At 37.2% G+C, this 15,015-nt stretch overlaps 1 protein-coding gene across 3 annotated transcripts in view; it reads left to right on the plus strand.

Moving 5' to 3' along the window:
• LOC114464691 (copine-8-like) overlaps positions 1 to 15,015 on the plus strand; it is an 80,469-nt gene that overhangs the window by 15,934 nt on the left and 49,520 nt on the right. For 2 of the 3 annotated variants that reach the window (XM_028449154.1, XM_028449153.1), the window contains 3 exons: positions 6,234 to 6,274; positions 10,954 to 11,000; positions 12,597 to 12,700. In XM_028449154.1, coding sequence (XP_028304955.1) covers positions 6,234 to 6,274; positions 10,954 to 11,000; positions 12,597 to 12,700 — 192 coding nt within the window. Of the gene's footprint in view, positions 1 to 6,233; positions 6,275 to 7,960; positions 8,026 to 10,953; positions 11,001 to 12,596; positions 12,701 to 15,015 lie in introns of those variants that run through there. The other variant, XM_028449156.1, reaches the window with a different exon arrangement.

Below are 15,015 nucleotides of genomic sequence, written 5' to 3' on the forward strand. Positions count from 1 at the left end.
ACTGGGTTTTATGGTTTTCTTACTGATGTTTTGGTCGTCCTCCAAGTCTCTCCCCCTCCATTCCCACACACGCAACTCCCTCTTCCTCTCGACATGCTGAATTGACCTGTTGTACCTGGTTTGTTGATTGTTTTCTCTGACGATCACGACACTCAATAGTCCTGGTTGAGCGTGAGCGGCTGTGACCTTCACCGTCTTCTCTCGTATCGTCATTTTCTGTCTTGTAATCTCTTTTCCTGTTCCTCAAAGCTCCGCCCATCACAGCTGATCTCTCATCTAAAGGTGCACTGCTGTCACCTAATGGCACTAGTTGGTCACTACATTATAGTACAAGCCTGATAATATTCATGAGAGAACTCCGTCACACAGTCTCTTAGCAACCCCTGTCGAAAAACACAATTGACGTATTTTTACATCAGTGACAGTGAGTGAGTTAAATTGAATGTATTATTATTATTATTATTATTATTATGACTAAGCGCTGCTATCTTAAGTGTGTGCTTGTAAATCAACAGAGGTTCGAGGCAATCAACAATCTCAAAGTAACATTACTCACTGAAAGTTTACCGATTTCCAAATGGTTTGATACGATACCTGATGAACATCTCTGTGACTCATGATGCTACTGCTGGTACCTACGTTTCCTTCAGGACTTTCAGGCTCCCATAAATATAGTTGTTTGTCTTTTTTTAGCTTAAGGTAGGCACAGCTGCTTGAGTATTTCCATACTATAAATAAACAAAGCGAGCACACAGTAAGGGCCACATGTGCTATAATACTAGCTGTGGGGCTAACACTCGGCCGCCCTGTCCAGCTTGACAAGCAGTGAATGTTTTAAACCCGTCGATGGTTAGTGATGTATCTAGATCATGTGGCACAGATGGTTAAACGCTGTGCTACGCAGGCTTTGCTGACTGGGGCTGCCCACTGGCGGCCTCATCACAGACCGTAAATTACTGATAATGAGCAGTGGAAAGGAGCCCAGTTGTATTGAGGCTGTGTTGTACGACTGACCAAGTCTTGAGCGACTGTGTAGGTATGAGAAGTGAGTGACTTCACCTGACAAATTAAGTACATGTCCAATAAAGAGCATTTTTGTACCTGGTGGTTCCCAGGGGGCCAGAGGATCATGGGAGGCCAGGAACAGCCAAAGAGGAATAAAGAAGAGAAAAATTACGAGACAGTGATTTTAAACATGAGGGTGTCCTAAGGGTAGGGCAACCATCGACTCCCAATTTAGTTTATTAAATTAATTTAGTCAAACTATGATAAAGCTGTTCTTAAGTCAGTGATACTCAACATGTGGCTCTTTATGTCTTGATTTTAATTATTATCCCCCAGAAAACCTTAAAACAGAGAATCTTTTTACCTTCTTCTTTGGCCTTTTTGCAGCTTCCTTTGTCCCATGTTTACCCCTTTTCCAAACATGTTTTACACTTTTTTCAAATTTTAGTTTCCTTTTGCCAATAAATAGATTTTTTTTTCAATTTTTGTCAATTTTTGCTAACATTGTTTTGCCATTTTTCATCTAAATAAGCAACATTTTGCCGAAGAAATAACACGTTTCTTTTTTTCCCTACATTTTGCCTCTTTTTGTTCCACATTTTCATCTGTTTTCACTATTGTACTGTTTCCTCTTTTTTGTACTTTTTTTTAGCCACTCGACTGCTTTTTCCCATTTTAGTCACTTTTCACTCTTTTCATGCCACATTTTTGCCTCCTGTTCCTCATGTTTTGTAACTTTACTTACACTTTACTCATCACTGTTAACTCTTTGTTTACCTTCTTAGAATGACAGCGTTGTCAAATGTCTGGCTGTGATTGGTTTGATCACCTTTCAATCAGTCTAACTGGACCAATACGTTTTCAACAATGAATCCGTCTGTGAAAAGTGAGGGGGATTCATTTTTGTTTTTATGAAAGTACGGGTGTCCCATCACCCACGGGTGAGACGCTCCTGCCGAGTGGTGCATGAAAGTCATCACACAACTGCATCTGATTGTGTGTATCCCAGCTGATGCACATTGTTGCACTTCTGGTTATGGAAAGCCGTGTGATTCATGTACACCTGGGGGCTTCCACCTGGTGCTGACGGAGCTGGGTGACTCTTTAAACAGCCTATTCCTTTTAAGGTCTGAGCAAAGTGCCTCGTAGTTCATCAAACATTTACGATAGCCATCCTTCCTTGACATCAGAATTACACTTGAAGTTCCACCAGTTCCACCTAAACAGAGCAGCTGCAGCTTTAAGTTCCCACAGCCAGGACACGCTGAGTGTGTTACTCTGAGGAATGAATGTTTGCTAAACTTACCTCTGTCAATAGAATTATTATGCCACGAAAATTTGAGTTTACATTCATTTGATGAAAAATTTTGTGGCAATTAAATAGTTAATGACAACATGCACGTTACATTTCTGTTGTGAATTTTAATCACAAGCTCCATCAAAATAACATATTTAATACAGTATGGTGGCACCAACCATTTTGTCGGGTCACAGATTTTGTCACACGTGTCTATCTACGACTTCGGGGGCATAATGGCGGTCGCCGTCTCTCACAGACGAGCCAGTTCTCCTCCTCCTGGTTGCTCTACAAACCAAATCTCTAGTGTTATGTTGGATCTATTGATCATTAAGATTCACTATGGGCACCTTTAAATGCACTGAAAGTGAAGATAAAAAGCTTTTATTTTGGATTTTAGAAATTGGCCATGTACCTATCTATAAAAGCATAAAAGGTCTGTGTGTGTGTGTGTGTGTGTGTGTGTGTGTGTGTGTGTGTGTGTGTGTGTGTGTGTGTGTGTGTGTGTGTGTGTGTGTGTGTGTGTGTGTGTGTGTGTGTCCATATGACATATGCGTGTGTATAAATGATCTTTTTTTTGATAGATCTAATATAGGAAATAGCTGTTGTTGTTGCTTCAGTAAAGATTGTGGATTGAACTTCTTCCTCATGGGGCTTCCAGCTTGTCTGTCTGTGTTCTGACTATCTTTGTGTTTAGCTAACCTGCTTTATTCTTCAATTCTACAGTAATAAGCCCCCCCCCCCACACCCACACACCCACACACCCACACACCCGTAAAGTCAGACCTGAGATGAAACCAGTATCAGTAGAACTGTACACCTTCTTTTACAATACAAATGTGGTAAAAGCACAACAAATAGACGTAGAAATACAGTGCATTCAGAAAGTATTCAACCCCCTTGACTCTTTCTACATTTTGTAGTGTTAAAGCCTCAATTGATCAATTTCTTAATGTTTCTCATCAATGTACTTGCAATACCTCATAATGACAGTGAAAAAGTTTTTTATGATTTTTTTCCATTTCATTAAAACTAAAACATGAATAAATCACATGTACATAAATATTCACACTCAATGCTGAGCTCAGATACAACCTTTTTCCACTGATTGTTGTTGAGATGTTTCTACAACATAAATTCTACTGATTTAACTTGATTTAAAAGGGACACACCTGTCTGTATAAGGTCCCACAGCTGACAGTGATTGTCTGTAGACCTTAGAGACAGAATTATATCAAGGCACAGATCTGGGGAAGGATATAAAGAAATTGGAGCAGCATTGAAGGTCCCAAAGAGCACAGTGGCCTCCATCATTTGGAAATGGGAAAAGTGTAAAACCACCAGGACTCTTCCCAGAGCTGGCCGCCCGTCCAAACTGAGCAATTGGGGGAGAAGGGCCTTGGTCAGGGAGGTGACCAAGAACCCAATGGTCACTCTGACAGAGCTTCAGCATGACTCTGAGAAAATGGGAGAACCTTCCAGAAGTACAACCATCAGTGCAGCACTTCACCAATCAGGCCTTTATGAGAGAGTGGCCAGACAGAAGCCTCTCCTCAGTAAAAGGCACATGACAGCTCGCTTGGAATGTAAATGACCCTCCAAACATAACAAACAACGTTCTATGGTCAGATGAAACAAAAATAGAACTATTTGGCCTGAATGCTAAGCGTCACGTTTGGAGGAAACCAGCCACTGCTTAACACCTGGCAAATACTATTCCTACAGTGAAGCATGGTGGTGGCAGCATTATGCTGTGGGGATGTTTTTCAGCAGCAGGGACAGGGAGACTAGTCAGGATACGGGGAAAGATGAATGCAGCAATGCACAGAGACATCCTGGATGAAAACCTGCTCCAGAGGGCTCTGGGCCTCAGGCTGGGGCGTCGGTTCACGTTCCAACAGGATACCGACCTGAAGCACACAGCAAAGATAACTAAAGAGTGCCATCGGGACAAATCTGTGAGTGTCCTTGAGTGGCCCAGCCAGAGGCCAGGCTTGAACACAATTGAACATCTGTGGAAAGACCTGAAAGCAGCTGTGCAGATCTGCAGAGAAGAGAAGGAAAAATCCCCAGATGTAGGTGTGCCAAGCTTGTAGCATCAAGAAGACTTGATGCTGTAATTGTTACCGTCGGTGCCTCAACAAAGTATTAAATAAAGTGTGAATACTTATGTGATTTCTTTGTGTTTTGTTTTTATTGAAATGGCAAAAAATCCTAAAAAACTTTTTTCACTTTGTCATTATTAGGCATTGCATGTAGATTGTGTATAAATGTAGAAAAACCGAAGGGGTTGAACTGTATGTTTATTTGTTTGTTTCAGTCCAACAAAAAATATTCAAACATAAATCACAATTTATATGTCCAACATAAATCATAACATTCAAGTTAAAAGAAATGCAAACATTCAACAAAGTACATTTGAGTTGCCTTTTTATATATATGCACAGATATATACTTTCTTCTATATACAGTACAACATTCAACAAAAAACACTTTATACTCTTACAAACATATTTCTACTGCTTCACATAACTTGGTCTCAAAAACACGCTGAATTTTATTTCCATTTATTTCAGGTTTTATTTCTTCAAATACCTTATTTTTGGTTCCAAAAATCATAGATTTAGTTTTTGCAATGTTGAGTGATCATTTGTTCATATCAAACCAGCTTTTAAGCAATTTCATCTTCTATTTATACCAAAAAAATATTTCTGGAAAAAAATGGTCTTGTATCATCTGCAAACATAGAGGTTTGATACATCACAAAGATCTCTGATAAAAAATGTAAATAATTTAGGACCAATCACAGAAGCCTGTGGTGTTCCACGTACTATATTTTTAAATCCAGATATTGTATTTTCTAGGTGAACTGGTTTCTTCAGCCTGTAGCAGCTGATACTTGTCATCCTTCTGTGAATATTTCATTCCTTCAGAGCTGTAGAAATGTGGAGTACCTCTGTGGTGCAGAGCATCTGCTCTGTGATGGGACTTTTCATTGCATTTATCTCCCCCCATGCAGAGAGCTACACCGAGTATCATGTAAATTTGATGCAGCCTCTGTAGCTGCTGGCACTAAGAAAATAGGTTTTATGCTTTTCTGCTGTTTTCTTGGTATGTTTGAAAAATAAATGTGCACCGCGTCAAGATGGATTTTGTGGACTGCCTAATGTGTCTGATTTTAGGTAAACAGGTGATGTTTATAACATAAGGAATAAGAACTTTACACTTATATATAGCAACAATTTAACGCAGTGCTTTTCAAGCTTTTTTGGATCGTGACCCCATTTTATATCAAGAATTTTTTGCAACCCCAAGACATCTTTTTTCTAGAATTACTTTTTGATCATGTTTATTATATTGGGTTAATAACGTGACACCTAAATATTCTGTCTAAATGCAATCATTTTAGTTAAGTCACATTTATGAATAGAGCACATTTAAAAACAACAGATGTTGACCAAAGTGCTGTACAGATGTTATAAAAATGGTGACTTTTAAATAAATCTTTAAAATGACTAAATATTTTCAAATGTATTTTATTTCTGTTATAGTCCTGTATAAGATTACCAAGTATTTCTATTTTATGTCTATTTCTGTCATATTAATGCAAACCTTGCATGATGATGACCTTTTTATGAAATATCATGTGGTGAAATCCTTCCTGTCACTGACCAACAGAAGAGCAATGATTTTATTTTTTATTATTCTTAATATCTAGATATATATTTTACAAAATAAATGTATTGAATGCAGTTGTTAAAGATTGTGTTTCAATTTAAAAAATTATAACGAAAAAAATTAAAAAATGTATTTATAATTAGTAATTGTTTTTCTTATCAATTACTAGACATTTCAGGAGACCCCACATGGGGTTCCAAACCCAAAGTTGAAAAACACTGATTTAACATCATACCTTTTCTGACTTTTACAGAAACCTGCTGGACAGAGACACGTTCTCCAAGTCTGATCCAAGTAAGAAAACACACACACACACACACACACACACACACACACACACACGGACGATTGTTTCACAGACAAGCAAAAGGATCTTCAGACAAACATCCAACCACATGGAAACAGACTGAAGACATACACGGCTTAACGTTGCTTACAAACTCACACACACACACAAACGCACACACACACACACACACACACACATACACACAGTGCGAGAGCCTCGCTCTTGTGAATCAGTAGACATTTGCATATGACAGGGGTCATATTCATCACAGTTCTCTACCCCCGGTGACACACACACACACACACACACACACATAATGTAGGACTCAATTTGACAAGGGCTTCAGTGTGTGTTTTTTTTTAAACATTACATTTACAGTTTGATGCGATTTGCAAACACGGTGCATTAAATTTAATTTATTTTAAAACGTTTTATTTTCTTATTGTGTAGATTTATATACATTATAAATTCCTTCCCTTTTGATCTGTTCACTCTAACCTACTCCAGGTACTGAACTATAATTGTGTTTTGTTTAGCAGTATAACAGCTCAAATCATATATTATGACTTCATTACATTATTAAACATCCTATTTTAAAGTGTTAAAATATAAACTTTGAACACATTTGTGGTAGCAAAGCAGAGTTTTACTGAGACAAAGTCCTGCAGTTACACAAACTGTTCATCAACCTTGTGAACCCACAACAGGATTAGTTTGATCTGATTACATTCCTCTTTTGTTTTTTGGCCATGAACAACTGGAGGAAGCTTTCTGTCACTTTTTGTTTATAGTGAATTCAATGACCTAGATGTTACTGTAGAAATATGATCGCTGTAGGCTCATGACATGATCTCTCACAGTCAACAATATGATAAATATCAGTCATTGCTGACACAATGTTTGTGTGCATCAAAGTAGAAACTAGCTAAAGCTGTGGCGCTATGATGCAATGAGTTGCTGTGGCAACCCCTGAAAAAGCAAAAAACACTAAATAAATTTGTTTTACTGTTTTTTAGGTGATAAATGTGGTGTTGATGAGTGTAGTTTAAATGAGAGAAAATTGATTTTCCTGTTATTCGATGTTAGTTCTGTGGACTTAAAAGAATAAACCAATCTGAAAATACATTTTCTTCTGTTAAAGATGCACTTTTTTTGGTCATTTTATAAGGTACTCATAAAACCATTGCAAACTATTTGGAAAAGTTTACCAAAGTGTATTTACTAAAGAACTATGACAGATGATCAGCTGCTCCCTGTGAGTGCTCAAAATTACACATTTCTATCTGATTTATTCATGCTATCCTTCTAAGTGTGTTGTGGATATTAAAAGGTGAGAAGACTCAATTCACCTGTAATTACTTTATTATTTACTTTATTTATGACATTTGTGATTGTAACACTGCAGAGTTTGTGCAGAAAGAAAAAACTTTTTCTTTACAGAATGAATGTTATTAAAACAGATAATATAAAAAAGTGATTATTTTTTCCACAAGTGATAAAAAACCACTTAAATGTGTGCAATCACCTAAAACTGTAATGATTAAGTTCCTTGAGTTCAAACTTCTAAATATTTTACTATTTTGGATGCTCAATCAGCAAGGCCGTTCTCGCCCCGTCATGATGTCATGCCACCCCAGTTTTGGAACCACTGCTTTGAAATGAGCCTTCACAATAAGAGCATTGCACTAAAACTGGCACGTGACTCCCCACCTTGTTCTGAGGGCACCCCCTACACAGGCACTGGGTGCATTTACTGGTTTGATGACACAAATTGGCAAATTACACCACTGTCATTTGTTTTCTGCTCCATTCCATAAGTTGTAAAATGGGTTTTTATATATTTAGGTCATGTCACACTCACACTTGAATGATTTTAGGGTATTTTGTGTCCGAGTGTCATTCCTACTTTAACCTCTAGTCCAGGGCGTAACTGGCCGTTTTTGATCTTACCTTTATATCTCACCGTAAAAACGCTTGAGCTTGCCTTGTTTGGCATTGGTTTTTTTCAGCACAACTTCAGCTGTATTAATTTACTGTTAATTGATCATATTTGACATACTGTATTAACGCAATGGACTTAACATTACACAAAAACACAAAATTTGAATAGACAAAAATGGGTCTTTTTATTGTGAAAACCACAAATATGTTTAATGAACCGATTTGATGAATGAGAATGCAAATATAAAGTGTAATTATCAATAACATATGTACAAGTTCACAAAAAAAACTAGTTATATACAACAATTTACATAAAAAAGCAGGAAATGTCCCAGAAATCATCTAAAGGAACAATGTCCTGTTTAGGTTCAGTTTTTAATGACTGGAGGAAAACGCTGGAGTGTTTTTGTAAAAGTATTGAACCTTTTTCCACCTGAGTGTTGTGCAGTGAACTTGATGTGCTTTTTGTAACCTTAGTTGTTGGTTATGTGTGAACTCATAACTGATGTGTGCTCAAAACTGCAGATTAGACCTTTAAATGTCAGACAGTTGGAAAGGCGGATGAGCATCTCTTCCTTCCCCAATGTTTATGCAAGGAGGCACTTGTGCTGCGTCCATGTCTCTGCTCTGCTGACAGCACTGGCCCCAGTCACACAGCATTAGAGGCATGCACACACACTAAAGTGTGCACATCCAAGGCCCCGGGCGAGCTCACGTACCATATTCATATTAGCTTATCAAGCTGAACAACAACCCAGTTTACGAGCCTGTGCGCTGCTGCTCCCCTGATGCATGAATGAGGATGGGCTTTGATCTGTGTGCTTTGGCACATCGGAAAAGGCTTTAGACGGGATCGTTATAAAATAATGCAACAGCGCTATCGCCTCACTCAAAACACAGATTGTTTCATAGCCCACGATTGTCATCCTGTCCTCCTCTTCATCAGCCCAACAATAAAGAAGAGTAGAGAAGTATAGCAACAGCAGTGACGATGATGCATTGCTATTTACATCTAGTGATGTATCGCTTTCCCTCTGCACAATAACAGAGACCATGTGTCATGGGATGCTTTGTGGTGAGATTAGGATGAGTGTATGTTGAAGCACCTTCACCATCCTACACATCAGAGAACATCCAGAGTGTCGTTCTGCCCAAACATGACAAGTTCTTCATCACTTGTGCACCAGACCGAGGAAAATAGGGGACGTTTGTTTTTGGTGTGTGAACGCAAGAAAGACAGAGTGAATATTTAATATTGTAATGCATTAACATAATGTTACTCAGGCTGTTTATTAATGAATCTGTGATTAGTTATGTCATTTCATCAGCTGGTGGCAGCTCATAAATTAACTTGTGCATAAATTTACAATGTCAATAAAAAAACATATGTTGTGTTAATGAATGAGGTTGCTTTCCTAACCAGATAGAACCAGGTTAACCTAGATGTACACCTACCTGTGTATTCAGTATTAACCATTTTTTGTGCATTTATTTGTTTTAAACAAGACATAATCATCCAGAATATATAGTTTGTAGATTTAAACGTGTTAAACTGGTTTCTCTGGTTAATCAGCCCATTTCTCTGATTTGATTCTGATTAATGAAGTCTGAGTTATTTAAATTCTCTTTTGAATAACACCTCACGGCACATTCAGCATTGTATTGAAATTAGGAGAACCCACCTGGTTTGTATTACAATTTGAAAATTGGAAAACATTGATTTTTGTACATTTATAAATGTATTTCTAATCGTCAATAATAAAATTACAATTAATCGATAATGGAACCTGTTATATTCTGACCCTGCAGAGCTATTACTAATAAAAATAAATGACTAACAGGATGATATAGTTAGTGTGAAAGGAACAAAAACAGTTCCTCAACCTTTTCAGCTCTAAACCCAATTTTTGCTCCACAGGGTAAAAAAAAGATACTAAATACACACTTATTAAAAAGTACGGAATTACAGGTTTAAAGTTTGCTGATATATATTAAAAAAGGATAAAATCAAAGTGAAATAAAATGTATGTTAGTTTTATAAATGAATCCAGAGAAAATAACACAATAAATCAATGAAAAACACAGATATTTGTTTTTTTTCTGTAGAGAAAACATCTAAACATCTGTTCATAAACAACATTAAACCAATAAGATTATTATATTAAAGTTGTAGCTGAGTTGTATGTTCACTGTATGTTAATGCACTACACAACTCTTTGGTGCGTTGCATGTTTGTGTGACACAGAGGTGGTTGTTGTTAGCATTAGCATTAGCATTAGCAGTGGTTATAGCTCAGTTAGAATGAGACACAAACAGGTCCTTTAACCTCTTTTTCTGCTGTTTTCCCAAAGGACGCTCCTCAGATCAGGTGTGTGCGTGCGTGCGTGCGTGTGTGTGTGTGAGTGCGTGCGTGCGTGCGCATGTGTGTGTACAGTCCAGGCTGCTAGAATGCAAATGAAATGTCATTTTAGTGCCAGCTGATTGCTCTGCTGTCTTTGCACTCGTGGTCGGTCATCAAAAAACACTGGAGGACTCCTTTCAGCCGAGGATTCTCGAATGTCAATAAGGAGGACTTTCCACCACCCACACAAACACTCATTTTAGTCCCCCCCCCCACCTGAAATATCATCCCACTGAAAGGCAGTGTTCTAGTGACATTTAATTAAAGAGTCTTCCTCTCATCTTGTAGTTCTATCTGTTATTTCCTTGTTTAATAATCAAACCTCTTTTTGTTTTCCAACAGTTTGTATCCTGTATACTCAAGGAATTGCCAACCGGGAATGGAGAGAGGTGAGTATGGAATGGGAATACACCAGTGTTCATTTTGTTAAATAAACATTCATAAGTAGACTGACTATTAAAAAAAACGTGAACCAAAACTATATCAAAATGTTGTGATATTTTTGTGAACTAATGAAAATGAAAGGAAATGATAATTTCGTCACATGGGACATAATCCAATCATATTTTAGAACTGTGGTCTTACGCATTGATTACATTAAATGTGTTTGTGTATTTACAAACTAAGTTGCATTTTAGGATGAAGACTGATCTAAGTTATCACACAAATAAAACATTCTTTCTAAACTACATCACACTGATCTGTATTAAAAGCAAAACTACCTTCTTTTTACAATGCCTTCATTTGCAAGTATTTTATGATGTTGTACTAATTTTATTACCAATTCTATATTTAAACATCAACAGTTACCATGGAAACTTAACAGAGCACAAGACTAACTTATGGAGCCAAATTAGGGCCACATGTTTTATACTATAACTGTAAAAACACTTTAAATCACATGATTATGTGTTTTTAAAGTGTAAAAATAGATGCCAGCAACAAAGTTTCATTTAGAAAGTTGTTTTAGACCGTACTGAGCACTAATATGGGTGTAAGAGGGTTTAATTATGCAACACGTTTCAGTTCAACAGCCACATGTAAGTGCTGGCACGTCCGATTTAAACGTAGCACTGTGAACTCAGCGTAGTGTTCGCTTCGCTTGAGATGATGGCGTCTGGTCGGTCGGGTCAACCAGCTGGAGCCCCTGATGGGCCGGACGAGGGACGGACCGCTCGGTAACGTTCACAGTGTTGTGTGGAAATCAGAAATGTCAGCACTTACATGTGGCTGTTGAACAGCAAAAAGAAGCATCATTTATCACAAAGTGATGTTCAAAGTGTTGAGTCAGAGTTGTTTAAGTTCCTACTTTCCTGAAGGCAACGTAATTGGGCAACGTTCCTAGCCTTTTTGTTCAGCTGTCACTCAGGATTACCCTCTCAGCTGATGCCCCGCCCCCCAACGCTATATCAGGGTCAAAATATTTGAAACTGAAAAAAAAGATTTGAAAATGACAAAAAGATCTGAAAAATAAATATAAAGGCCTCAAATGTCAAAATACATATATTTTACATGTATTTGTTTTCCTTTTATAAGTATAAAAGGAAAACAAATTAATTTGTTAAAAGGAATTACTGAAGTAAAATTATATTTAACCTGAAAAAATATTTCATATACTTATTTTTATTTTAAATGCGTTGTGGAATTTTTCAAAATGAAAGATCAACACATTAATTTTCAGTTTTAAAGTACAAAACATTTGATCCTAATCTGGCTCTGACTGTAGATACTGTGAATGTGTTTTTTTAATAAAATAAATGTAAACCAATTTACTAAATAAACTATTTCCCAGCCATAAGACATTATCTTCATACAACGTTTACAATTATTTTATTTTATTTGTTTTCAACATTAAACAGTTTTAAATAGTCTGTGTATATATTTCCTCTTTCGCGTTCAAAGCCTTTTTAAAATCTGAATATTATTTTATATAATTTGTTTGTGTTGTTGACATCATCATTCATCACTTGTATATTTTTGTACAGTTTGGACGAACAGAAGTCATCGACAACACGCTCAACCCTGACTTTGTTCGAAAATTCATTGTTGACTACTTCTTTGAGGAGAGGCAGAATCTACGCTTTGACCTGTGAGTTCACAGTTGACTTCAACGTGCTAACGTTGTTAACGTGTGTTAGCATGTGTTGTTGCAGGCATGGGTGAATGTGTGGAGCACAGTGAAGACTGAATAATTCATGGTTTGGGCAGAGGGAAATGTGGTCTAAATAAAACTTTCACCAGAACGTCTTAGTGAGCTGGGCTCATTCATACCAACACTGTGCGACACAAACAGTCCAGATGGCCACACTGAATCACATGCTTTGTGCTGATTAGGGTTCTTTAAGTGTTGGGTAGTTCATTCTGGCTTCCAGTGAGAGGACCAGTTTGTGTTAACAGTAGTACGTCCACATGAACGTCTTAATTCACCTTAATCCATTTTTAAGGGAATCATTGTAGCAAAAGAGAAGAAATAACCTACTTTTAACTGCAGATGGAGGAGATCACTAGGTCCTAATCCTTCTAGACCTAAGGGTGCCATTTTACACAGTTGATCATTTCAATTTAACTCACTGCCTGAAGCGATGCATGGGTGTCTCTGGGTCAGCCTCAGGTTTACTCCTGCTCTAGACCAATCCCAGCTCAGGGTTTGTTCCGGGTTTAAAATGAGAGTCCAGCTCAGTTAAACCAGGTTCTCAAAATGAAAACAACTTAGTTGCCATGGAAACACACAGGTGTGAGTTGTTTGGTTTACCTGCTGCAGGCTGTAGATGATGAAACACGTCATCATGTTGAAAGATATCATTTTGTGTTTCTTTAAAACACACAACAAAGAGTCAGAAATACTTGTGTTATACAGTTTCTCACCATCTACCACTTTAATGTGGTACTTTAAAATAGAATTAAACAGAATACCATGGCAAAAGTTTATTTTATTATTTTAAATTGATACAAATGATGATAGAATCATCGTCTTATTACATGTTTAATGTGTACTGTACTTTCTAATGACGTGTTTAAACCATTAGTAATATACCTATATAAGGATATGTGTGTATTCATTGCCTCCTGTGTAAAAATAACATATAGTAAACTCACATGGATCAGTGTCTGATCACACACGCTTCAGCTGTTCTCTATGATGAATTGACTCAACTAGTGCCGTAGAAAAGTGGGAGGGGCCAGTAGCTTGTGTTGTGTTTGAAGGTGTGACGTCAGAGACATTTAGGCTGGTTGTGAAATGCTGCTAGTATGCCATGAGGGACAGCAAGTGTGAGTGAGTTCTGTAGTGTGGATGTTTAGGGGAAGGTCTGGGTTAGTACACACTCAGAAATACACACACACACACACACACACACAGGTCTAAGCTGAGAAGAGTTTGATGAAAAAGGAACAACCAGCGTAGTCAGCACCAGCTTAAGTAAACCAGGTTTAACCCATAAGTCTGGTTCTATTAAACTCATTAAACACTGTTACTTTCAGACGACTCCCCCTAAAAACAACAAAAACACTATATTAGTCATTTAAGTAAGTAATTAGTAAGAATTGGATTGTCCTCAGAACTTCAATTACTTTTGTGAAAAAATGTAATGATTAGGGAACATAATTTCAAACGTTCTACAGTCCAAAGCCACAGACTTCCATATTTCAGCTCCTTCATCCAGTCCTTAGTTAGCTGTGTTTATTTAAAGGCCATGTGTACTCTCTATCTGATTCTGGGTTTAGCTGAAGTGTTGGACAGTATGTGTTCATAAGAGCAATAATTCTAACTAACAGTCATAAACAACAGAACAATATCACAGTTTTCTAAATCTGGATTCATGGAGGTTCAGCTGCTTAAACAAATAGCGACACATGTTATTACTTAATAACTATAAATGAGATGCAGCACATCTGTATGTTTATGATGAGGTGTTATTATATAACTACTCACTCAGTAAATGACAAAGAAAGCACTGAGGGCCATGTATGAATAAACAATATAATATACAGTATATCAGGCTCAGACTACATCAACCTGGGTTGAAGTATTTCTTATGATGAGTAATGTTTTTATATTTAAATTAGTTATAGTACAGTAATACAGCTTAAAACTTCTCTCTTTTGTTATTCAACTTTTAATGCATAATTCATCCTCCACATTTAATCTGACTGTACCAACCACTGTACTGACTACAATTATGCTGTTTTTGTGTTTTTGTAAGTTATTGATTAATTGGCAAGAAAATTCCAAAACTACTCATTCAAAGCTCTTGGAACAGTGACATCATACTGATTCTGAATGGTGTATTGAGGGTTATACTGACTCTGAGAAGTTATTGTGATTCCGAGGGGGAATTCTGCCAGTTCAGGTGCTGTCGTTTGGGAAAAGTTCTTCAGCTCTAATGCAGTTGGTCTATTTCAGAA

Source organism: Gouania willdenowi, chromosome 6 (assembly GCF_900634775.1).
Source record: "Gouania willdenowi chromosome 6, fGouWil2.1, whole genome shotgun sequence".
In the NCBI taxonomy this organism is placed as follows: Eukaryota; Metazoa; Chordata; class Actinopteri; order Blenniiformes; family Gobiesocidae; genus Gouania; species Gouania willdenowi.